General features: G+C 40.8%; 2 protein-coding genes across 8 annotated transcripts in view; one reads left to right on the top strand and one right to left on the bottom strand.

Moving 5' to 3' along the window:
- Nucleotides 1-4,239, top strand: part of hsd17b4 (hydroxysteroid (17-beta) dehydrogenase 4) — a 32,712-nt gene extending 28,473 nt beyond the window's left edge. For both annotated transcript variants that reach the window (XM_026186962.1, XM_026186963.1), the window contains exons 21-25: nt 466-552; nt 658-744; nt 930-1,068; nt 2,563-2,690; nt 3,704-4,239. In XM_026186962.1, coding sequence (XP_026042747.1) covers nt 466-552; nt 658-744; nt 930-1,068; nt 2,563-2,690; nt 3,704-3,793 — 531 coding nt within the window. In that variant the 3' untranslated portion in view covers nt 3,794-4,239. The remainder of the gene's footprint in view (nt 1-465; nt 553-657; nt 745-929; nt 1,069-2,562; nt 2,691-3,703) is intronic.
- A 2,209-nt stretch (nt 4,240-6,448) lies between these two features.
- Nucleotides 6,449-26,289, bottom strand: part of dmxl1 (Dmx like 1) — a 63,021-nt gene continuing 43,180 nt past the window's right edge. For 5 of the 6 annotated variants that reach the window (XM_026188739.1, XM_026188744.1, XM_026188741.1 and 2 more), the window contains exons 35-51: nt 25,522-25,779; nt 24,963-25,168; nt 24,560-24,711; nt 24,269-24,354; nt 23,952-24,153; nt 22,724-22,841; nt 22,298-22,360; nt 18,559-18,645; nt 17,153-17,271; nt 16,617-16,764; nt 14,237-14,297; nt 13,674-13,801; nt 13,039-13,116; nt 12,804-12,895; nt 12,619-12,671; nt 11,933-12,150; nt 6,449-9,873 (exon numbers count right to left, since the gene is read on the bottom strand). In XM_026188739.1, the coding sequence (XP_026044524.1) occupies nt 9,640-9,873; nt 11,933-12,150; nt 12,619-12,671; nt 12,804-12,895; nt 13,039-13,116; nt 13,674-13,801; nt 14,237-14,297; nt 16,617-16,764; nt 17,153-17,271; nt 18,559-18,645; nt 22,298-22,360; nt 22,724-22,841; nt 23,952-24,153; nt 24,269-24,354; nt 24,560-24,711; nt 24,963-25,168; nt 25,522-25,779 (2,303 nt within the window). In that variant the 3' untranslated portion in view covers nt 6,449-9,639. The remainder of the gene's footprint in view (nt 9,874-11,932; nt 12,151-12,618; nt 12,672-12,803; nt 12,896-13,038; nt 13,117-13,673; nt 13,802-14,236; nt 14,298-16,616; nt 16,765-17,152; nt 17,272-18,558; nt 18,646-22,297; nt 22,361-22,723; nt 22,842-23,951; nt 24,154-24,268; nt 24,355-24,559; nt 24,712-24,962; nt 25,169-25,521; nt 25,780-26,289) is intronic. The other variant, XM_026188745.1, reaches the window with a different exon arrangement.

Raw genomic sequence — 26,289 nt, 5'->3', positions numbered from 1 at the left:
TTTCCAGGTTAACGTCATCCGTTGCACCCGACAGCGTGACAATAGTTTAATATTCTCTTATTCATTCCCATGACGTCTCACACTTCAGTAATGGACTGATTCACATTAACGCAACATTTTATAATCTAATTCTGTGTCAGATTGCTCCCACCTTATTTCCATCACAGCACGGCTCTGCTGTAATGATGTGTCACTGAAGCTTACTTCCTTTTTTTTTTTTTTTTTTTTATCTCCGCAATACCGTTGACACTGTTTTATGGTTTCATCTCCTGATTTCTGTCACAAGGCCTTTAAGCTTTTTGATGTGAAATTCCTTTTATGCTTTGGAAATCATTTTTTTTGTGATGGAAGCTTGTGTGCAAAAAGGAGTGAGAAGTGAAGAGTTAATATGGCTACCATCTCAGAAACCTGTATCTGCAGATCCGCCACCCTCGCTCTCCTTAACCGCCCGCCTTTGCTCCTCAGGTTCGCTTTGTGAAGCCGGTGATGCCGGGTCAGTCACTGCAGACTGAGATGTGGAAGGAAGGCAACAGAGTTCACATCCAGTGCAAAGTGAGTGTCTTTAAGTTTGGCTTGGATACAATCAGAACAATTTTAGGGATGAATGGGTAAATGTTACACTACAGTGAAGTTTCAGCTCCAGTCTCTCTCATCCAGGTGAAGGAGACCGATGCAGTCGTGCTGGCAGGAGCCTATGTGGATTTGCACGGAGCCTCAGGAGCATCTCCAGAAAATCTCTCTCAGGTACATCAGTCGGAAAATACTCCATTCAATTTTACCTAACTCTGTCCTAGAGCACCTGATGTCTTTTTTCGTATTTGTAGGTAATTTGGACAAAATGAATTTGTACTTGGGACATATCACGATAATGGATCCTGAAAATGAGAATGGACATGAGCTTTTAATGTCATTTCTACTTATTCGTGCAGGGAGGTGGCCTTCAGAGTGAGCTGGTGTTTGCAGAGATCGGCCGTCGTATCAAAGACGTGGGCTCAGAGCTGGTCAAGAAGGTGAACGCTGTGTTCGGCTGGGAGATAACGAAAGATGGGAAGAAAGCGGCACAGTGGAGTAAGTCTACTGAATGCTTTGAGAATAAAAATATAACTTTAGTTCAGGTAACTACATTTGATCATCAGTATAACATAGAGTCAGTTTAATATCAGGTAGCACAGGTAGTCCAGCTCCTCCAGGGTAGCACATCTACATGTGCCGCCTCAAGGCTTTCTGTCTAGTGGAGGAGAGATCATGAGGAGAGCTGGATGGGATTGTACTATAGTGTCAAGTTCCAGTGTTCTACAAAACGACCTTCATCATGACAGTTGCACAATGGCGAGCACAGATCCTTAAATGAAGTGTGTGCTCACAGCCGGGCACCATGCAGCTGTGCAATACCATTCCTTTTCTAGGGGCTGTCTGATTGCTTTGCCAGTGGATCTGTTGCACCAAAGGAGGTCTGATGCAGCGCGGTGGTTGTATCATATTTAGAAGGTCCTGACTTTTATGTGGAATAAATAAATACTACAAACATCCCGTGGAGTATTTTTGCAGATTACACTGTGATCTGCAGTGAGACACGGAAGGAAATCGAAGAGGGCGTGGAGAGGTGGAGGAATAAAAGTCTGTAAGGAAAGGTGTAACAGCGAGAGTTTAAATACCTGAGGTCAACCTTGCAAAGCAACAGACAGTGCACAAGAGGGCTGAAGATGAGAGTGGAGTGGGTGGAGACAAGTATCAGGGGTGATTTGTGACTGGAGGAGTGAAAGGGAAGGTTTCTAAGATGATAGTGAGACCTGCTATGATGTATGGTTTGGACACAGTGTCTCTGACAGAAAGACAGGAGGCGGAGTTGCAGATGTTAACATTTTTGTAAGCAGGATGGAGAAGACTAGAAATGAGTGCATCAGAGGTACAGCTAGAGACAAAGTAAGAGATGAAAGGCTGAGATGGTTTGGATGTGTGCAGAGGAGTAAATATGGAGCTGCCAGGGAGGACGAAAAGAGGAAGACCTCAGAAGATGAATGGATGTAGTGAAGAAGGTCATGCAGAGGGCTGGTGTGAGATGGGGGGAGATGGTGCGCTAGACAACTCTTAAGGGAGCACATGAGTAAAGAATAAGAAATAATAAAGATTTGAACCTTTTACATGCAACTTTTGGAAGTTGGTTCAAGTATTCCAGGCAGATTTATTGTGTTGTAATTGGTCTGCTAAACATATCTGACAAAGGCTGCTGCTCATGTTGCTCGGGTGGTTCGGAGTTCACACATTTAAATTTCCCCAGAGAGGGTTGGGAGTGATTTTTGTGATGGATTTACAAGGCCGCAAACCTCCTGTCAGCATAAAATTGATTGTGCTGCTGCTCACTGGAGTGTCCCGTAGTAAATTTGTGCTCGACTGTCTTCCTCCTCCTTTCTTTTCTCAAAAAAAAAAATCATATGATTGTCTCCCACGCGCACCCATGAAACGAAGGTTAAGACACAGGTCACGGGTTAAATAAGCCGTTCAGGTCAATTTTGAAGCTTTGATTTTGATTTAGCTTTTTTCTTCTGTGCCGTTTTCCTTTAGCCATTGATCTGAAGAGCGGCAGCGGGTCATTGCACAAAGGGCCTTACGGCGGAAAGGCGGATGTGACCATGACTGTGTCGGACGAAGACTTCATGGAGGTGGTGCAGGGGAAGCTCAACCCTCAGAAGGTGACTGTCGAGTCGTAATAAAACAAGGTTAATTAGTTGCTGTGTGAAGAATGACCTTGTTTTTATTTATTTTTTTAAAATTCTGCACAGTGACTCACCTGCTTCATGCTCTTTAAAGCTTCTGTGCTCACACTGGTAAATATTTTAGTTAAAGTTTACAAAAACCTGCAGAAATCCTTTTATGACCAAGTGGTTTTGTTTTTAAAAAAAAGCCTCATATTTTAAATCACGTCTTCTTTGGGATGTTAAAATCACTTCTAGTACATTGTAATTAAAGGGAAAGTGCCTTCGAGGAGCCCTTCAGTCTGTAACGACTACCTCCCTGATCTCGTCATGTCAGATTTTTAAAAAAATAATGAATGCAATGATCTATCAGATCAGAAAGCTCTCGGCGGGGGTAATCAATCGGCAGTACTTCCCATCTGTCACTGGCGATGACAGATGGGATGTGGCTACTGTAAAGAATTTATATGCTTCCCGGAGCGCCTGATATTGATCTGAGGAGCGCATGTGCACGCTCTTAACAAAGAGTGTCATCGGGCTGGGTGATGCTTTTCCACTCTCCCTCATGATGAAAAGGAGCAGCTGGAGGAAGATTAGTCGATGGGGTTGAAAGGGACACCGCTGTCATTGCAGGGTCATCATAACCCCATCATGTGATTGATTTTTTTTTTTTTTTTTTTTTTAAATCTTATCTGTGGAAAGCGGTACAAGTCGGCAGTGGTTCAGTTTTTCCCAGTGAAGGCGCTTCTCTGCTGCACGCTTGGCTCCGTACCTTGTGGATATGAATAATATAATATTCTTTGATTGTTCTGCTGCCAGAGAACCGGTAGCCAAAGATTCCCTTTTGTCCGAGACCTTGTTGGTGTTAGCTGCAGGCGTCTTGGCCCATTTTGCTCTCTCTTTGTTCTTGAAAACGATTAACAGCCAGCCGGCTCCTAAACAGAAGAGACTGTGGCTCTTTGGGAAGAAAAAAAAATGCTCAAGTGTTTCTTTGTTGTTTTCTTTGTTAGGCCTTCTTCTCTGGCAAGCTGAAGGTTAGAGGGAACATCATGCTGAGTCAGAAGCTGGAGGTTATCCTGAAGGACTACGCCAAGCTGTGAGCTCCTCAGCCAGCCAATCAAATGACTTCAAGAACTGACCAACCTACAAGCTCGCCTTCTCCGTGTGTGTGTGTGTGTGTGTGTGTGTGTGTGTGTGTGTGTGTGTGTGTGTGTTTACATACTTTTCCACTCGAGGGAAACACACAAAGTGACCCTGAGAATTAATTCTGAAGTGTCACTAATCAAGTTTCAAAGAGTCTGAAATAAAACGTCTTTATTCTCAGCCATCATGAGGAGAAACTGTAATTCAGAGCACCTGGTTATTTACACCTGGCTACAGTCGGTCCTTGCTAACCTGTGCCTAATGAATCATGTAGAAAATAACCAAAGCATTTCATAAATGTAATTGCTTCACAAAGACTGTGCTCAAATGTGTCTAATGAAACGATTGCTCTTCTATTAAAAAGAACTAAATGAGAATAAAACCTCATCGTTTAACACTTAAATGGCTAAAGATGTCTTGTTTTTTACTTTAATGTATCTACTGACTGTGTTTAGTGTGAATGAGAGACCTCCTGCATCTGCAGCTCTCTTCGCTTCCAGCAGCTTTTCTGATTCACTCTCAACACTCTGTTGTTGTTGTTTTTTGTATTTTTGGCAATGGCAGTACATAAACGCTCTACACCCCCCCCACGCTCCTCATATATGTACCTATACTCAATGGCTAAGGGGCCCCGCAGGGGAAAGCTATAAGATTGTCAGGCTGTTGGAAATGCCACTCCAAATGTCAATGTTGTGTCCAAAAATGTCAGTTATTGTAGGTTAATAAGAACTCACTGACCACTGGAGCAAACATTTTTTATGCCACAGTCCTGTTTTGTTAGTTTTTCTGGCAGGAAATGTGGGACACTGCTGCATTTCTTTGCATGTTAGCCAAACTGCCAACCATGGCACTGAGGAAGACCTGTCGTATGTACAGCGCTCTGGTTTTAAAGTATAGAAAAATACCATAGTTCCTGCAGAATGACAGATTTTCTTCACATCCTTTTTTAAAAAAGTATTTATCCTGTGTTTTTATTGTACAGTCATCTGGAGTTATAAAAATTGAATGAGTGTGAATATAGACGTAAACTTCATGCTGAGACTGATTTTTGTCTGAAACGGTAACAGAACTTTTATTAAAGCATTTACAGCATCTAAACTGAATTTTAATATTTTTTTTTTCCTTTGTGCACCACAGCAGTGGATTTGAAACGAAGCAATCAAGATGTGATTGAAGTGCAGACTTTCAGCTTTAATTCAAGAGGTTTAGCAAAAATAAATTGCAGCCAGGTGTGGCCTGTTTCTTTCATTTTTTTTCTAACAAATGAAAGGATAGAAGGTCTGAAGGTAATTCTTTGAGCTGAATTTGTTTTGTAGCTGCTCATATTGAAACTCTCATTATGTAGATCCACAAACAAGAAGGCAAAGACTTTGGAAAATCACTAACTGAAGAATGTTAAAACATAATCCTTTGTGTAATTCTTCCTCTTCTTTGTAAAAGTACCACCTAAAATAAACATGTAATTTTGCAGTTAAAATCACACTGATTGTTCATTTCAGGTCTATTGAGGTTTTACACAGAGGCAAAAACTTGGCAGGTGGACCTTGTTGTAATTGCTATAATTACCACCAAATCTTTATCAGAGCAAAGGTGATGTGCTTTTTTCCCTCCCTTTTTAAAGGAAATGAAGTGATTCAGAGTCGAACCAAAGAGTCACCACCGGCAGCTCTTTAAAAGGAAAAACTGAATTTAATGTATTTTTAGCTGGTGTTGCAGTGGTTGCCACAATCAGCCTACAGTAAGGACTCCTCTTTATATGTTAGTCTTACAGTGGTTTTATATATAGTTTAATATGAGGTCAGTGTATGTGCAGTTATGCCGAGTGTGTCATATTTTATATATGCAGTTTCTGAGACTTCACTACATCACCAGTGTGACTTTTTCCCCTCTGAAAAACCAAAATAAATTGCAAAACACATTAAAAAAGCCAGATGCAAATTAAAAGTCAATATGGAAGTTAAATTTATTTATTTTTTAACAAATTTGTCAGATGGTTTAATAAACTCACCATTTAAAATAATAATAATAATAAAAAAGAATTTTCAGGCTTTAATGGGTTAAATCTTTGGTTTGTAAGAGATGGCCGATTTACGGAAGAGGATTAGGGCCACTGGAAAAAAAAAAATCTGACTTTTTTCTCAGAATTCAGGAAAAGAAGAAGAATAAAAAAGACGTGCCCACTCCCCCCCCAGTGGCCCTAATCCTCTTCCGTACCGATCAGACAAAAGGTCAATGTTTTAAACGTAAAGGAGCTCGTATAGCTTAAATAAACCGAGAGGTTCACCGAACAAAGCGGAAGAATATATATGGAGCTGGAAATGGGTGTGAAAAAGTTAACCATTATTTATTAAATTCACTTTCATTCATATAGCGCCAAATCACAGTTAAAGTATTTCGTCTCGTTTAAAATGACTTAAATCATCGTTCTTCCCCATTCTGATGCTTAATTTGAACTTCAGCTGGTCATCGTTGCCATGTCTGTGTACCTAAATGGATCGACTCGATGCCGTACGATTGGCTGATTAGATCAATATGCAGATTAACAGGTGTAACTAAGTGAATACCGATATGATTGTGTATTGCAATGCTCTGACATCACATAACACATGTGCTCGTGTTATACAATCCTTTTATTACATCAGTACATTTTCCTGTTTATAATACACTGATTTATACAATATCTCTACTATAAAATTAGAATAATCTGATCAAATTCACATTTTCAATATGCAAGTGTTTTTAAAGCGCTTGATATGACGATCCGCTTCTTTGTGATCAAGCCAAGTGAGTTTTTTCTTCATCTACGATTTTAACGTTAATAAAGAGAATCTGAAATCTTCCAGTCTTTGAAAGAATAATGAGAAGTATTAGATTAAAAAAAACAACAACAATTATTTATTCTCCAGTGTCTGTTCGAGCAGATATCGTTTGGCTTTGATAAAACTCATTTTATTGTCCTTCTGCTGCAGGAGTACAAAGGAATCTCCAAACACTTTAATTGGTGTGAAAAACAAAAATAGTCCACATCAGAAAAACAAAATAACCCAGAACAAAACAAAAGGAAACAATGACGAGAAAAGAAAAATTAGTAAGATTACATCTGCTGCCTGAACAGTAGAATTCTAAATATGAACATTTTCATAAATATACCTGTTTGTACACAATGATTTTCTTCATAAAGTGGCTTTCGTCGTTACCTACCGCTAATCTACGACTAATCGTTGCGATTATGCAGGTATTATCAGAAGCTAGTTCATGGATCTTTATATTTACACACGCAGTATGTAACTGTGATCAACCTGCTTCATATAAAAGGCTTTCTATACTTCATCCACCCTGAAATCAAAGCTAATCTCTATTTGCTTCCCTACAGCAGCAAAACAAGGCTCTATGGGCAGTTAGCTTACTGGATTAACAGTTTGTAAGAGCCTCTTCCTTAGTCAAGTGGAAGACGCATCATGTGATACAACAGCCTAGATTGTATTTTCCAAACGTGTACTGAAGGCAATGAGCTGCATTTGGATGATATAAAAAGAAGTTAAAGAATTTTTAAAAAGATAATTGATAATTAAGTGTGACAAAAGAAGAAGTAAATCTAATCAAATTAAAATAAAGGCAAATTATTCAAAAGACATCTGTCAATCATGGTCCATGTGAAAAATTAGAGCTAGGAGTCGATGAAAGGGAGGTGCAGGGTAACCAGAATAAAACATTTCCACAGCAAAACTAAATCTCCATAAAATTTGAACCCCTCCCCCTCAAAAAACCCTTTCCATTGCCAACAGCAAAGCTTCCTGCTACATGATCGGAAGCTTAACATTTCCAAAAACAAAACTCACCCAGAGGTGGTGTTCTGACGGCCCCTATCAATGTGTTAAACAACATGAGCAGAACCAGCAGTCCTAGTACTGTGCCAGGTTGGCAGAAGTAGCCTTCAGAGATTTAAGGACACTTAATATTGAATGAATACCTCTGGTTCTAGGCCGAGATGAACAAATATCTCATTACGTATTGTCATCATCTCATCACCTAAGACCATGCCTGCCTTCTATCCTTATATTCATAACACTACATATAATTTAGCTTAGTTTTTACGTGCAAATACACAAAAATCTGGCACAATCAGATAGCCCACTGGGTGGTGGCACGCATACACCGATCAGCCACAACATTAAACCATCCAAAAAGACCGAAACAGTTTCCCAAAGCTGCTCAGATGAACAGCTCTGACCGGCTGAGGGATGGAGCGAGTGGTTTTGGGTCGGTGCAGCGGATCCTTCGGGTCCTGTAGGGTTGTGAGTTTGGGGCGGAGGGGTGGCCCCCGAGGATGAGGCTTGTTCTGGTGGCAGATCACATTGGAATCTGGGTGTCTGGGCTCTTTTCCAAGTTCTTCATGCTGTTCCTGAGCAGTATTTGTGGTGGCTTCTGGGAGGAGACGCTGGGGAGTGAGGGCGGTGTGCTTGCATGGTTGGTGTGTGTAAAAAACAAACAAACAAACCAAAAAAACAGAGGTTTCCCGGCAGAGCATGGATGATGAATGCTACTCACGTCACGTGAGAGTGGTTTAAATGTACCAAATCCTGCTAGCCTGGTTAAGGAGCAGCTCAACATTTTGGAAAACACTTGCTTTCTGACAGCGTTCGACCACTTTCATGTCTGTCTGTTAAAAATAAAGACAGCCCTGATGTGGAAACTATTGGCTTCGTCTAGCAGTAACAAAATCAGCCAAGGAGCACTTGTACTGCTCTCCGATGGTGTGTATGAAGGTAAAAAGCGTCAATATGCCAGACTCTTCTTTAACGGACGGAGCTAATTACCTATGAGTGCGTGGATCCCAGGAAAGTGTGTGCTGATCGGCTGATTTTGTGACCGTTATTAGCAGTTTCCCCATTTCTGGTTTTTGTTCTAAGCCACCCAGCAGCTCGCTGAAGGCTCATATTTAAGCGGACAAACACGAGAGTAGTCTAAAACTGTCGCGTAAGGTCTGTATCAGAAAACGAATGAGAGAATCTCCCAAATATGTTAAGCCGCTGCTTTAAATTCATGAACCATGTTTATTGGTACCATAGTTATAAATCCTGCATTCATTTCAATTGCAGCTGGGTTACAGAAAGGTGCCTAAAACTAAACACAGCAGCAACATAACACTAGGAGGCTGTGAAGCGTCCTGATCCTCTGCTACTCCAACCAAGCTGGTTTATCTGGAGCACCAGAACTGGATATGATGTGCTTTGAACGTCCACCGACTGTTCCGCTTTGTGCCAAGGGCTCTGAAAGTGATCACCTGAATGCTTCCAGAAGAGCTTTTGCCATCATCACAACTGATTTCCTAATACAAACTAAAACGTATCTTGTATAAGTGAAACAATGCTGCAGGTTTAGACTTCACACCTGCTCCTACAGCTTTCACTTCCTGTGCAAAAAGTGCTCTCCGTGTGTTGTTCGGTGGAGACAGAGATGGCTGTTTTGTGCAGAGTCTCCAGCTGCTTATTTTGTCTCTCCTTCAGCTGATTCTGACTGAAGGTGTCCCGTGCACATTAGCCTGCATTTGCCTTTCTCTACATTTTAAAACACTTGTAAAAGCTCCTGTGTTTGGTTAGCTTTAAAGTCAAATTTGGATTCAGGTGGATCACAACAGGTGATACAGCACGGTCACGCCCGATCAACCGGCGAGCGCTCCCTTCTGTGAAAGTCTATAAATCCTAGAAATGAATCAGTTGCCATTTTTCCAATCACGTATGACACGCAATTCACAAATCGTGCCTCTGCTCACATAAACTGTTTTAATGCCACACTTTTCTGTCTATATGAAGAATTTCACATCATTCTTGAGGTTGCCGTGGTTGTTGTTCGTAACGCTGAAGCGGTTCGGGAGGATCCTCATCTTCATGGTACCGTCGGCGCCGCAGGAGAAGATGTAGTTAGCTGGTCCCACTTCGAGCTGCATCACACCTGTGCCGAGGTTCCTGAACAGCGACTGGCGAGCGTGTTCGTTGGGAAAGGAGTAAAGGAGGCTATGCGTGGTCAGGCTCCAAACCTGGAGGAAGCAGGGAAGATTTGAAAAATCAGAAACAGGACAGTTTAATGGAGTTTGTTTCGGTCAAAGGGAGAATGCGTCTCTATAAAAACATCTATAAACAATCCAAACCTGAATGAACTGAACCTACTAAGAACCTGATGAAGCTCATTCTCTGATTAAAAAACATGACCAGTATAAAAAAATTAATTAAAATCCCCCAAACCAAATATCTTTTGCCATAAATTCTCTCCGATGCTCTAACTCCAAGATGAAAAAGTCACAAACTGCTTCTTAATTTGATGATTGTGCTGAATTCTTTGCTTTCTACAAGTAACTGTGTTACTTGTGTGTTGAGTGTGCAACACACTCAACCATCGAACAATCATGTTCTGACTCAGACTGGAATCAGTCTCAGACAAACTGGTGAAGGTTCCAATTTAGAAATGACAATTCCAGCATGTTTAAATTCATGTGAATCAGTGAGCGCAACTTGTCTGCGACGTGTCTCAATGTGCAGTAGGAGATTCAACTCAACTGGTTGCCAACTGATTGCATCCTTGTTTATATTCCTGTATAAAAGCAAGGTTACTAAGCAACTATGTCCTATGACTTACAGTTAGTAACCATCCTGCAGCAACTGGGTCACTGTTTGCGGATGATTTTCTGAATTTCTGTTTCAAAATGTATGTAATTGCCAGCTTCTGTTTTATTGCCATCTTAATGCATGAAAGTTGCTCCAAAGAATGCAAGTGGCTGCAGACCTGGTCCAAGCCTTCAAAACTACTATTTCAAAAGCAAGTTCACAGCAAACCGTCCTAATAATCTTTGCAGTGCCAGGGTCTCATCACGGTTATGATTATTATTGTGATGTTGGACATTTGTCTCCCCCCCCCTCCTCTCATCCCTTTGTAGCTATAGTCACTAATGTAGTTTAAACTTAAATGTGCTCTTAGTGGTATCCAGTTCAAACTTGAGATTAATTTGGTACCTTTTATTCTGTCATGGCTACAACTCGCTGTTGACATTTCATTGTTTCATGCATTCTTACTTTGCCCCTTTAAGCCTGTATTTAAGAATTATTTCTTCACTGAAAACAACATCAATGTAATACGGTCAGGTTTGGGTGCTACTGCAGCAGAATGTATTGTGGCCTCTTTACCAGAAAAAACAGAAATACATGGCTGAGTTTCCACTGAAGACCTCGATAGGCTCTGAACAACTTGGATCATTTGACTCGTATTCTCAGTCTGGGAGCTGCATGATTCATTAAGGTATCTAATTTATTGAAGTTCCAGCTCTCATCAAACACTTTAATTGTATACTGACTGACTGCAAACTGCAAACTGTTGTGCTGCACATTTATAAGCTTTTAAAGACTTTAGATGAGTAACCTCACGCACAGCTTTGAAAGGTTTTTTTTTTTCTGAGCAATTATCCAGAGTGAAAGTCATTTGAATTTCAAGCAGATGTGCACTGCACCATTCTACATGTGAGCGACACAGGGGCTTCATCCTTGGAGTGACAGCTGTGTGATCTGCAGCAGCATATCCAAGTCAAAAAGATAAAAAAGACCTGCTGTCTCTGGTAATATATTAGCTGCAGACATTCACATCCTCCTCCTACTGCCTTCTCCTCTGCCTTTCCCAGTGTCAACCCACTTTCACCTTACATGTTAGTCTCCATCAGTCACACAGCTGTCCCGAGCAGGTGGTTAATCACAAGTGACAATGGATTTCTTTTGCTTTGCTGGAGGTCACCGTCTCCACCGATAAACGCAACAGAGACATACACGTCTGGGTGCCAAACGCCCTGGAGGGCAGTTCTGCAAGTGACGAATTTACGAGGGTAGAGGAAATGATCAAGTCTCTTCATATAGATTTTTAGGATCACTGTACCCAGCGAAGCTCATGTAAAACTAAAGACCTTCGAGAAGAAACTCGAAGAGCATTTATATCACAGCAAACTGTCTGCTTCCCACTTGCAAACAAATTAACAAGTGCTGTACACCTGAAAAAAAAAAATGCCACTCAGAAACATTTTATCACACATCAAATGTCAAAAAGACTAGTTGACAAACCTTAATGTTGCCCTCAGCTGATCCACTGATAAAGCAATCCTCAGTTGGATCGACGGCTAGTGCTTTGACCGGCGAGTCATGGGCCTGGAAGCTCTGCCGCTGGTGCTTGTGGGAAAGCTCCAGCACGCTGATCCAGCCCTTCCTCCCGCCTGTGATAAGCAGCTGCTGCCTGGGGGCCATGGAGAGCACGGTGGCACCGGACTCGTGGCAGCTGAAAGCTAAGGACAGAGAGAGGTAGACAGAAGAGAAAAATGTCAATCATAGTTCTTAAATGTTTTTCGCCATTTGATTTAATTTGTTTTCAAACTTTCTTTCCAACACCAAAAGGTATTTATTACAGAACAGCGGCTCTGAATGTGGGGACACTGGCAATCTCCAGGAATCTGTGAACCATAACCAAGGAGCCTGCAAGGCATCCTCCATTAATTTAATATCTTGTCCTTTTCCCTGCTGTCATAGGGGGAGAAAACTGAATAGTCCACCAGTCCATCACAGGGCTAACACAGAGACGCAATCACTCATGCTCACATTCACAAGTACTGCCAATTTAGAAAGACCAATTAGTCTTATATGCATGTCTTTGGACTGTTGGAGAAAGCTGGAGTAGCTGGAGAAAATCCATTGAAGCATGTGATTAACCATGCCAAAGACACTACTAAATAGGCTAATTAGGTGCAGTATCTTACCTTGCACAAGGCTGTTAGCAGGAGTCACTAGTGTGTCCCACAGACACACATTCCTGTAGAGTCAAAAGTAACCAAATTACAGTATTTTCTAACATTTTCATTACAGAACATATCATTAGGCACAGCAGATTCAGTGTTTAATGAGAGGTGGCATAGGATTAAATTGACTGGAAAGTCTGTGGGACCTGTTGTCTGTTGAAAGACCCGCAGTGGCGATGAGGGAGGAAGAGCCCACAAAGAGAAAGTCATTAGCTGTCTTGTTGTGGCACTGCAGAGTCTGGTAGCGGGAAACAGAGAAGTGACAGTGACGTTAATAATAAAGCAGGACAAGAATAAACAAAAAGGAGTGTGACAGAAAAACAGGAGGACACTCGAGGGATATAGAAGAAAAACCAGCTAAATGAGCTGCGAGCATCTCACCAGGTATGGTTTCGGTGTAGTCCCGCTTGTGTTGGTCTGCCAGAGACTCAAGGCTCCATCAGCATCCACAATCCCAAACTACAGAAAACAAGCACAAAGCAGATATCACACTTTGCTGTAAATAGGATAGAATGATCCCTTATATTGCATTTGACATATATATTAAAAAATGTTTGTGCTCACTCCCTCACTGTGAATTTGTCCTCCAAAACATGTCAACAGCCTCATACGGCCAAGCACCACTTACATAACTAAAGTGCTTTCTATATCCTCTCATTCCTTTTTGCCCTCTTAAAGCATATTTTGCGCTCTGGGCTGCATCAAGCAGGTAAGAGAGCGCTGGCACGAGAGAGGCACCATCTGAGAAAATTATTAGCTTGAGGCGAGTGCCTCAGTTTAGAGTGTTTGAATCACTGAGCTGAAGAACAATGCGTGCTGAAGCCAACCTCCCCGCTGTGGTCCGTGCCTGAACGGCAGAGGAAGTGTGAAAACGTTTCTGAATGCGACAGGCTCACATCACTCTGCAGTCATGTTGCAAAGCTAAGAATAGCCTGACATCTGTATGGCGGTAGTCAGCAGGCCAATGTGTTCACTATCCTGGTACACAGAGCAGGAGGGGTGTGAGAGTTTGTAACCTTGTTTCCTTGATGGTTGAATCGTATCCTGGTGACTCTGGAGTTGCCTGGACTTCGGAAGCAGATGATCTGCTGGGAGTGACCCCATTCAAACATCCTCACGCTACCATCCTGAGCTCCTGTCAGGTCTGATGAACAGAAACAAAACCGCATGTGATAACAGCTCATCTTCCAATACATCCCAGTGACCATTCAGACCTCAACAGGAGGGTTTTGGCACTTCTTTGTTCCCAAATTCATCTATTACATAAGTGAAGACCAGGTTAAATTGATTGAAAGCCGTTTTCATCCCAGACAAACACTCCTCAGCTGCATCACCAGTCTGCAGTTTGACTGGAAAATACAAGTTTGCAGCAAAGTGAGCGCACTCAGCCTTTAGCAGCACTGGGACTAATGGAAAACAGCTCTGCCAGTTTACAAATATCAACATAAGAGAAACTTTTTTTTGTATGTAATCACCCCCTGAAGGCTGTTTTTCAACAGCAGATATATGATGTCCGAATACCACTTTTAATAGGCGAATAGTTTTCTAATCTACCGACAGACATCGGAGTTGTACTTACAGTACGGCAGTGTGGGATGGGAGGTCATTCTTCGCACATTGTTGATATTTCTCTTGATCATCTGGGAGAAGAAAAGTGAAGAGGAGGAGGAGGAGAAATTCAGTGAGAAAACAGAGCTTCATCATGGTAAAGAATAAATCTTTAAAACCAGGTGAAGTGCAGAGAGATGTAGTGAAACAGTGTTATGCTGTTTTAAAGCCCCTTTTACACAAAATACACGTTTCCTGACGGTGTCACATGACTTGAAGGAATGATTTTTAAATCCCTTCTCACATGGCTCCCTCACACGTGCTTCATTCAGAAATAACATGATGTAGATTCTGATGATTAACTTTAACGTGACCCCTTTAATCATGATCATCAAAAGCAAGAAAGGTGCTTACTCCTGCTTCCAGTGAATCCACTGACAACCTATCATTTTCTCGTTAAAGTAAATTCTGTCTACGTTATAGTCCAAAAGGCAGACACTAAGTCTAACTTAATGTCTTCACATACTGTAGGTTAGACATTTTAATTGATATTCAATATTTTGTTCATGCAGCTGACGGATAAATTAAAAATATTGGCATCAAATACTGGAGGGTTGGCCAACTGCCATTAGCCAACCCTCAGCTTCCCAGTCAACACACCTATGGTATTATTTTGAAAATCCTACGTTACCTAGTTTTCAAATTACTACATTCACAAACTTAGGTGACCACATTGCCCGCACGCCCAGGGGGGTGAGGACAATAGCCCATCAGCCTGAGCGGAAAAAACTTTTGCCACTTTGCTTCCCTCCTGTTTGACGCTCTCTTTCAGGGGTAATTTATTTGTAACTCCATATTCGTTCTTGCACTCAGAAATAATCCAGTTTTTTTAAAAAAGATAATAAAATAAAGGAGGATTTTGAGCTGTTTTATGGTGCATTCCATTTTTACTCCTCTCCCTTAAGACCACTGTTTCTTCTGATTGGCTGCCCCTCATAAACTTTATCCATTTACATGCTCAGTTTTGGCTTGCAGAAACTGATGTTCATACAGTGAACCCATTATTTGAAACTTCTGGCATGTGTAATATGAGAGTTAATGAATAACTGTACACCAGGGCAGTGCCATATCTTACCATCCTCATCTGGTATATATTTTTACACAATTAAATATTCCCTAGCGTTCACACAGAGCTAATCACTTCTGTCTCTAAGAAAAAGTTGCCAGATCTGGTGCCCAAAACCACTGGGTGACATCACATTGACTACATCCTTCATTTAAGCAAAGACTGAGGACATAGTTCACATTAGTCAACAGAGACCATCCTAGTATTTACTGTATTTCATCATCTGATACCAAACTGATACAAGTATTAGAGTTCCCGTGTGTCAATTTATTAGCTAATAATAAACCCTGCTTTGAAATTAAAGAATAAATACAAGGCTGTTCTATTATAATGATAGGAGGAAAAACCTACTGAGCCTCAGTATATCAGAGTGAAAATATGCAACATGACTGTTGGCTGAGAGAGGCTGAAATTAATGGCAATGTATTTTCTATCGAGGATTCCATTTATCATTCATCTCAAAATATACTCCACTCTGACACTGAACAAACTGACTGGTTGGTAAAATACTTACGATGCAAAGTGGCTCTTACTGTCCAGTCTGCATATCAGGAGCAATAAGTTAACTAGCTGAAATAACAAACATGAGTCGCATCTACTTGACTCAATGACACCACAAGAACCAAATTATCTCCCTCCTGCTAAAGCAAACCTTCTCCGCTCGGTAGAAATCAGCACAGTTTTCCACAAAAACAGCAGAAACGTTTGACTCATACATCTCAAAACACCATCTCAGTTCCTCAGTAAGCCAATGAGAGGAGCTAATGTTAGCAGCCGCAACGCTTTTGGCAAAACAGACAGAGACAAAAATGAATTATTTATTTAAGCTATGCTTTGAGGATTTTTGCTTTGAGTACAAAAAGTGCAGACAACATCAATTAATTACACAAAAGCAGCAGGGAGTATTATAAACCCATTATCACTGCGTAGTGAATGAAAGCTCATGGAGCCAAACTGTGAAAAACTGTGCTTGATATTACATCTGATCGTTTCCAAACATCAAGACAACAGAAATCTGCTAAAATCTATTTGTTTAGATAATCCAGTGAACATTCAGCCAACTTTAATTTCACAACTGTTTTATCAGGTTTTGGTGAAATGCAAATGTTAAAAGTAACACTTTTAAAACACTAGCACATTTTTGAAATCGGCCCAATATTATACAACAAAAGTCACAATTATGTTATTTATATGTAAACACAAAACAAACAAAAGAACCCAACAAAAATACAGCACTCCTTGTGATTTGGCCGTTTTATTGTATAAATCCAGGTTGGGAGCTTACCACGGCGGCACCTCTGCCCGTCTGCATGCCTCCTAGCCACGGTACGTTGATAGGAGTGCCAGGGTTACTGTGGGTGTATGGCGTGGTGCCGTGGAGGGCGGCAAAATCATCGCGTGTATGGACCACCAGGAAGTCGTCACCACCCACACTTAGAGGAAAAAAAAGAAAGAAGAAGAAGTGATGTATATGATGAGACGAGGTGCCTGGCTGGTTCAAACCAGTCATAAAGAGCCATCATTAGCTAACAATGAGTCCTGCAACAGCTGGACTGATATGCACAGAGGTTTCAACAACAAACCTGCAAAGTACCTTAACGCCTAATGTGATTTGTGAGCTAATATTTAGAATTCTGTATATAAAAACAGATGCTCTCTGTGCTATACAGAGAGAGGCAGTGCAGATGCATGTACACAATCTAAAGTGTCTTTATCCAACGTTTACATTTTGCTCTTTTGGCACGAGGTTGAACAGTTGATGGCACTCTGGATGAACTCATGGCTGTTTGTATATATGTATAAAGCAGACTGCTGTCTTACCCTTTGGCTTCAGCCTCGTCATCATCGATCCATGTCAAGATCTGAGTAGCCAAGATGGATGACACATCCAACTCCTGAATGTCATGTGTGGAGGCCATGACTAAACAGTTACGATTGGCCTGGGAGAAACACAGAGAGAGAAGTGAGCGCAGAGAGGATTGGGGTATGGGAAATATGAGTCCCAATGTAAATAAAATTGGATTGGATGCATGTGCCAAATCTGAAATGTAGAGATTCACCAACACTAAAACCACCCTTCTCCATTTTTGCTTTTTAGAAGAAGCCAGTACTAATACAGCACTCTGGATAAACACACAGCTCAGACTAACGTAGACTAATGTGAACAGAGATGAATATTGAGAAGAATTCACTAACACCAGGTCCGAACCATTGAACAAAATGAACAAAAACACAGAAGATAAAAAGGCTTGCACAATCAGCCCTGAGAGCGCGAACACGTCAGTCTGATTTAGTTTGCACCGACGAATGCAACTCATGTGCCACACATCTATTTGCAACTGGGGAATCGACTCAAATAGTTGCCATCTTTTTATAATAGTACAGAAAAACAAGGTATCCATCGCATGTAAACAAAGCATCCGATATGGATGTGAAAATGTGAAAAGAGTAAATCGTGCTTTGAAATAAGCAAGTCCTGTAAGAATTACATATAATCATGCATTATTTATCAAAGGGAATAGGGAAGAGCTCCCCCGCCCCATATTCACAATACATATTCCTTAATTTGGTAAGTGGTACTTTTGTTTTACCACACAAGATCGATCTGTCACTATGCACAATTGGGGTAAAGCTACTTGTTTGATTTTTTTTGCCTCTTGAGAAATGCGACACTGACATATTTATTGCCTATTAGTCCAATCCTCCTATTAGTCTCCTTCTTTGGTCTGCACAAACTACTGTTAGAAGTATCTGCATCTTCTGCGAGTTCTTCCTCGTAACCGACAACAATGTTTGACCCCCTGCACACATGAAAATATTGATTAGAGAAACAAATATTCTTAAGGAAGATTTCTGGAGGCGAGATTCTTATCCTGGGGGTGTATATCACATTAAATGTCTAACTCCCACAAAAGGTTACCTCACACTTAACAAGCTGAATAAACTTAACAGTTTATTTAAGGTGTTAACTTTGTTTGTATTACAGTTTTCCAATAGATAAAAGTATGATTCCAATACTTTTGCACTGAGGAAACTTTGTGGTTATTTAGTTATCCTTCCAAACACTCTCTTAAAGAGAGAGATTACTAAATCAATTTAATGGCAATTTTCTTATATTAAATGTTTAATTAAATTGACCAATACAGGCTGCATGCTTGAGTAATGCATTCTTTTATTCTCATAGTACTTCGTATTGTTCGATGACATCTGTGTCAGCAAATTGTTACCTTGTTGATGGCAAAGGCTGTGATGATGTCAGATTCCTTGTGGATGATGCGTGCTTTTCCTCCAGGGCTGCCCTGATCTGACTCAGTCTGCAGACAGCAGAAAATACACACGGATTCAATCATTACAACTGAAACATTTCCCGCAGACAAATATCCACCATAATTTCAGTTTCCTTTCATGCTACAGGACCAATGACCCGACAAGAGAAGGGTTGACAAGTGAACTATCAAATTATTTGCTGTAGATGATGCTCATAAATCTAGGTAAGCGTACTCACTGTTTTCTCTGCTATGCAATTTGTGTATTTTATGTTTATGTATTCGTTTGTCTTGCCCTTAGGGTTAGGAAAGGCCATGTTCAGTGTATCAGGCCACACTGTTAAATACAGCAGCCAGCATAACTGGGCTACTGTCATTAGACAGCATGAGAACAAAAACCCTTCAGCAATAAGCACAGGTACACACTGTACCACTGTGGTCCTGTGGGATATTGTACAGAGATGTTACACTTTGATGCCAAAGCCAAGCATCCTCTAAGCATGAGATTGAATTAACGTCTTCACCGCATTTGTTCGAGAGGAAAAGACCATGTCATTTTCTGTCGGATGGAATAAAATATAACTTGACTTGCAGAAATCTAAATATGGTGGTTTGCCATTTTTGCCGAGCACATAATCCCTGTAGGATGCAGATTCACTGCGACAGTGTTGGGCCCATTAATCAGAAGCTATTCAGCTTCATAGTTTGTCCTCAGAGAGACTGGGTTAATTAACACTGAGCCAAATGGAGTAGCTATAATATGGGAGCTTGCATGGTGAGAGCAAGAAGATTAGAAAACCTCTATGAAGCATCAGTTTACAGTGCAATTTAAAATTGATGGTTCACATTCACATGAATATTTAGACAGCTAAATGCAAGATTAATATCTCACTCTTGACAAGAGCATTCAGGGTACATGGCACTAAAAATACATGTACTGTAATTTGGTCCTGATCACAGTTTTAGCATTTAAGATAATGCGTGACAGGTTCAAGACGTAAAATGTGCACATCCGCATTAAACAGTATGGTCTCGTTTCATATGGTATTTACATTTCATACAGTCACATGTATAATGGCTCAGCCACACTAGAGTAAAAGTAGGACAGCTACCTCCCTGCGACTAGAAACCATTAAATGTTTTTGCTGTTGGTAAATGAATGCAACAGATGCCACAGGTTCAGTGTATAACCCCCGAACACTGAGCAAAAATTTTGATTGTACAGATTACATCCAAACAACTGCAGTCCAACCTGGATCGGATGCAAATAACTGGCATTTAACTTCTAAATGCAGACACATTGTAGTCAATCAGACTCAGTTGAGCACAACTTGTTTATGACGCCTTTTTGACTCTCAACTTCTACTCTACTGGTTGTATTTTGGTTATACTATGAAAAGCACAGCTTGTAAGTACACTCAACAAAAATATAAACGCAACACCTTTGTTACTGCTCCCATTCCCCATGGGATGGACGTAGAGACCTAAAATTCATTCCAGATACACAATATAACCATCCTTCCCAAACAGTGGTCACAAATCAGTCCAAATGTGTGGTAGTGGGCACATCTGCTATATTGAGATAATCCATCCCACCTCACAGGTGTGCCACATCAGGATGCTGATCTGACATCATGAGTAGTGCACAGGTGTACCTCAGACTGCCCACAACAAAAGGCCACCCTGGAATGTGCAGTTTTGTCTCACAGCAAAATGCCACAGATGCCACAAGCAATGAGGGAGCGTGCAATTGGCATGCTGACAGCAGGAATGTCAACCAGATCTGTCGCCCGTGCATTGAATCTTCATTTCTCAACCATAAGCCGTCTCCACAGGCGTTTCAGAGAATATGGCAGCACATCCAACCGGCCTCACAACCGCAGACCTCGTGTAACCACACCAGCCCAGGACCTCCACATCCAGCAGGTTCACCTCCAAGATCGTCTGAGACCAGCCACCCAGACAGCTGCTGGAACAATTGGTTTGCACAACCAAACAATTTCTGCACAAACTGTCAGAAACCGTCTCAGGGACGCTCAACTGCATGCCCGTCGTCCTCATCGGGGTCTTGACCTGACTCCAGCTCGTCGCCGTAACAGACTTGTGTGGGCAAATGCTCACATTCGATGGCGTCTGGCACGTTGGAGAGGTGTGCGCTTCACGGATGAATCATGGTTCACATTGTTCAGGGCAGATGGCAGCTGAGAATGTCCCAGTTCTTGCATGGCCAGCATACTCACTGGACATGTCACCCATTGAGCATGTTCGGGATGTGCTTGACCGGCGTATACGACAGCGTGTACCAGTTCCCACGAATATCCAACAACCTCGCACAGCCATTGAAGTGGAGTGGACCAACATTCCACAGGCCACAATTGACAATCTGATAGACTCCATGCGACGATGTGTTGCACTGCATGAGGCAAATGGTGGTCACACCAGATACTGACCGGTTCTGGGTCCCCAGACCCCCAATAGCGCAAAAAACTGCACATTCCAGGGTGGCCTTTTGTTGTGGGCAGTCTGAGGTACACCTGTGCACTACTCATGATGTCAGATCAGCATCCTGATGTGGCACACCTGTGAGGTGGGATGGATTATCTCAATATAGCAGATGTGCCCACTACCACACATTTGGACTGATTTGTGACCACTGTTTGGGAGGGATGGTTATATTGTGTATCTGGAATGAATTTTAGGTCTCTACGTCCATCCCATGGGGAATGGGAGCAGTAACAAAGGTGTTGCGTTTATATTTTTGTTGAGTGTATTTGTAGAGAAGTTTTTGAATTTCAAATCTATGAGGTTTTGACTGAACTCTGAATGTAAGTACTTAATGTTTAATGTCAATTTCTTTGTAGATAACAAAATTTGCAAGTGACATCAAGAGACTTGTGATCTTTACCTATTTATTCCAACTGCTGTATTATCACAAACTCAGAGCAAACTGACACCGATTTCAAAAGCAATGAGACTGCAAGTTCTCTGCACCCGATCGCCAACAACCGTTTTTCCTTAGTGTGACTGAAGCATAAAGAGGGGTCTTGTCAACTCAGACATACTACTTTGTTATGCACGTCTGAATAAACATGCTACAAGAAAAACAAAAAGGCAAGGTACTGCAGGCTTCAAAGCTTTACGTTTGCAGTTGTGTCATAGGGACAATATGTAAAACTCATATTTAAGTCCCTTATAAACTATAAAACTCTGTGACCAATTAAACAGCCTTGAAGCAACAGTGATTTTCACTTATTTATAAAAATTAAAAAAAAACAAAAACAAAACAAACAAACAAAAAAAAAAAAAAACCACACAAAAAACCCAACCTAAAAACAAAACAAAAAAAGAGCAAATAAATGTGGGAGGATTTTTTTGAAGCCGACTTGTCAAACTTGTAAAAAATGTACACAACATCTGACATGAATGTTACATTTCTTGCAAGCATGCTATACCTGCAAGGCATTTGATCACCCGCAGTCTTTCAGTATCCATCACTGTCGACGTATGTACCAATCTTAGGCATCAAGAACTACATTTAAGCTTTTGCTGAATGTAGTTCTTGATGCACATTCAGCAAAAAAAAATCAAAAGCTTCAGTTTTTGATTTTTCAGTTGGTTAAATATTGCAACAGATACTGAGGTTTGTTTAGCAACCCATCCCACTGCAACATCATGAGCAAAAATTCATCAGAAACAGTACCTGATTGTTTCCTGTCTCGTCCATCCCTGAACATTTCATATTGTCAGTCTGGTCCTCAACCGACTTTAATGACAGGGGAAGCAGCACAGGGTGGACACACAGACACACACACACAAGTGCAACCACCACCAGTGGCAAGCCATGCAAACACATACAGAGACTCAATTATTGTGCTGTTAATCAAAAAAGGTGGAATTATTTGAATGAAAATAATGCAACTGGAGGCAGTAATAAGAAAAAAAAAAAAAGAGGCTGGCATGCAAAACAAAAACAGTATAACAAAGATGTAAAAGCAATAATAATGCAGTTTAGCTTGGGAATGATGCATTTTGTTATCATATCAAAATAGTTAATGTGTTATTCAGTGACTATGATTAAAATGTGCCAGCAACGCAATCATGCAGCAGGGGGATATGATGTAAATACCTGATGTGTGCCCGGTTTCTTGGTGAAGATATTTCTGATAAAGGTCTCCTGCACTTCTTCCTGCTTCACCAAAAAGTGCCATAAACGTTTGACTGGCAGCGCCGAGTGGTGGCTGGACCTGAAAGGAACATCATCAACAGTAATGTGCATTTAACATCACAAATCACGAATGATGTTGTTCAAAGAACAGTAAATCCATGGACTATGTTACTGTGGTATCCAACGGGGTCAGTCTGCACATGGATAAAATGGTGGTCTAAAAAAGTGAGAAAAACTGATTTTTTGAATTTACTGAATATTTTTCTATTTACTCCACAATTTATTAAAGATAAGAGATATTTGAGTTAGTAAAATCCCAATTTTTGTGATTTTACTATCTTACAGTAGCCAGTTAAACAGGAAAAAAGTAAATAACAGACAGTAATTAATATGTCTTTATCCTTCTGTCTGTCTGCTGTTCTGAAGCAGATGTTAGCAAAACTGTTGCAGCTGGATGTCCACTAAGTGGCAGGGAGGATGACTTGGATCCATTAATTATCCACATTTATTTATTTATGGATTATTAGGTTAGCCGTTTCCTTTCTTTTGTTTTACTTTCACTTTTAAATATTATTAATAATACCTTTAATACAAATTTTCATTTAGCATTTTCCCCAAGCCAAATTAACCGATGTATTTCTTTATTTTCTCCATCAGTATGCAAATTGTGTAAGTCATGAGTCCACTAAGAACTCTGCAAATGAATTTATTAGAACTGCCAATCGGAATTTTCTCCACTCATGTGGACGCTGTTAAAGACAGTGTTTTAATTAGCAGTATACATCAGCAGTACACAGAGGTGTACTTGCTGTTCATTGTGAGTCATAGCCTGAATTTGAATGTAAACAATGCAGAGACAGTTGGGCACTTTCCTCTTAAGCTGCATGCACAAGCAGGGAATATTGTTTTTTGTTTTTTTTTTGCTGATGTGTTTACTTTGCTGTAGATGAAAACTTTACCCCAGGCCACAAACTGAATCACTGCCACCTCACTTACATGCCAAAATAAATAACAAATATATGAAGAAGTACTGACATAAACAGGTTTGTGGAAATAAACATGGGGAAAATGCAAAGCATTGACTGAGGACCTCTGTGGATACACAAGAGAAAAAAAATGAATAAATAAACAAACCACAAGACAAAAAAAGTAAAAAAAAAAAAAAAAAAAAAAAAATCTGATTCAATACCTGAAAGGGGTATTTGATGCTTCAAATAGGGTTTTGTGCCTGAGGAGGGCGGGGCCAGGTGTGGCAATTTCATCATGGAGGTGGGTGGAGATATACTTGGAAGGGGGGCCCCCGAAGATCTCCAGCCTTTTCTGCAGCACCTGCTCCCACCGCTGCAGCGTCTTCAGCACAGCATGACACAAAGGAGAGGCCACAGGCAGGTCTGTGGTTAAAAAGAAGACAATAAGACTAGCTGAGACAAGCAGTAAGAAATAGGACAGTGCTTCTTTACATCCTGGATGTACATCCGAGGGGCTGGCGTATATTTTAGTGTTTACCTAACAAATCATATCCTGCCGTAAGGTAGAAAGACTTGAGATTGGCCAACACCAGCTGAACCATGGCCAGCCGCATCAAACACCAACTTAAAAGGAGAAGAAACCAGTTTAGAACCGAAATAGAGTCTTTAAAAAATTACATTTAGGTTTATTCAGATAGAGTGGAGAAAAATTTAGAGGCAGCACAAATAAATAAAAGACAAGCAGCTGTAAAGAGCTTCAGGTTAAATCTTGGCAGCTCAAAAATGAGTCACTGACTGGAGAAATATGCACTCAGTGCTGTGCCAATACCTGTACGAATTGTGGTTTGAATGCTCCCTTTGCGGTGAGTTGGGATCAAACACATCATCATATTCATCGTCGTCGTCGTCGTCTTCATCTTCGCTTCCCTGGCTCGCCTCGGAGTCATAATCAACTCTGTTTTCTGACGGTGGTAGTGAAGGCTTGAATGCAAGAAAACAGAAGACAGACAAACAAAATTGTTTAGATCAACAACAAAACCGTATAAGGAAAGAAGAGACAACTTACAAAATTAAATGTATTATAGAAGATGTTAAATTGAAGTTATATTAAAAAGTCATTCTATCATTATACAGGCTGAAGATGCAACAAAATCCCAACAGAAATGAGAGCAGATATGCAGGCTTATGTTTTAAAACCACTTCTTAACCACTGTTACTAATATTTGGATTACCTTTGCGATGAAGTAATCCCAAATGCTGAGCTCTGGAGGGACGAACTGTTCTTTAAAGATAGAGGGAGCTTCCTGTTCCACAACAGGGACATGGTGCTTTGGACTCAATGGTCCCTCCCTCTCTATCCCAGACTCTTCCTTGGATCCGCTACGTGATGAGAGAAGCCTAAATCGTTTGGACTTCCTGTCTGTGCCACTTGGTGAGGCTGGAGTGTTGAGAGAAAGTTAAAAGTGTGTTAAATCGCCCTTTCAAGCTGCCATTAAAATGCTTCTGATTGTGCCTTTTGCTCATTAAAAAAAATAAATAAATAAATAAATAAATAAATAAATAAATAAAGCGCCTAGATTTTTTCCAAATATTTACAGTAACTTTATATCAGGTCTACCAAGCAGTAGCAAGCACTAAGGCAAACCCACACCCACACAAATAAGTTGGTGGATATCACTACGCTAACAGTCCAATTAATTTAACAGGAGTAAAGTGGTTTATAGTTACAAGGTCACCTTCAGAAGAACACACCAGTGTCACAAAGGAAACTACATCCTCCAAATGAATCACCTGGTGGGGGCGTCCTTGTTGGACTGCTGAGTTTTTCGATGACAGGGATTCGAGCGCCTCCTCCAAACACTGTCACCCAAAGCTTGCTGTTGAGTGGGTGTGCCATGATGCGAAACAGCTCGTTGCAGGAGTGAGTGGTCATGCCGTGAACAAACAGACTGAGGAAGACAGCAGTCAGGATCTCACACAGCAGCACAGCTAAGCCTGGCTGGCTTTCCTCACCTGCTGAGCTCAACAGACGAATCAGAGAGGCGATACCTGGTGAGAGGAACGAGTAAAGGACAGCGGGGGGGGGAAAAAAAGAGAAAAAAGAAAAAAAAGATATTTAGACAGCAGAATCTGAATATAGACTAAAAAACTACATTTGCTAATTGCTGAGTAAAACATTGAGCCCCACAGACAGCATTCTTTTTTGTATTTTAAGAAACATTTCATGGAAAATAGAAGTATACTAAAAAGTAAGTAATACATTTAAAGTTTTAAATGAGTCTGGTGACATCGTATACAGTACATGGACAAATGTATTAGGCCACACCTCTTAATCTTTGTCTTTAGTTTTTAGTCTCACTGGGACAGGTGTAATAAATCAAGCACCTAGCCATGCATTTGTTAAAAAAAAAAAAAGAAGGAAAGAAAAGGAAAAAGGGTCTTTCGAAAGAACTCAGGGAATTTGAGTGTGGTACTGTAACAGGATGCCACTGTTTCAACAAGTCCATGAAATTTCTTGCCGTCCTAAATATTTCACAATCAACAGAAAGTTGTCTGACT

The sequence above is a fragment of the Astatotilapia calliptera genome, chromosome 12 (assembly GCF_900246225.1).
Source record: "Astatotilapia calliptera chromosome 12, fAstCal1.2, whole genome shotgun sequence".
Lineage (NCBI taxonomy): Eukaryota > Metazoa > Chordata > Actinopteri > Cichliformes > Cichlidae > Astatotilapia > Astatotilapia calliptera.
This window is presented reverse-complemented; position numbering and strand designations above follow the sequence as displayed.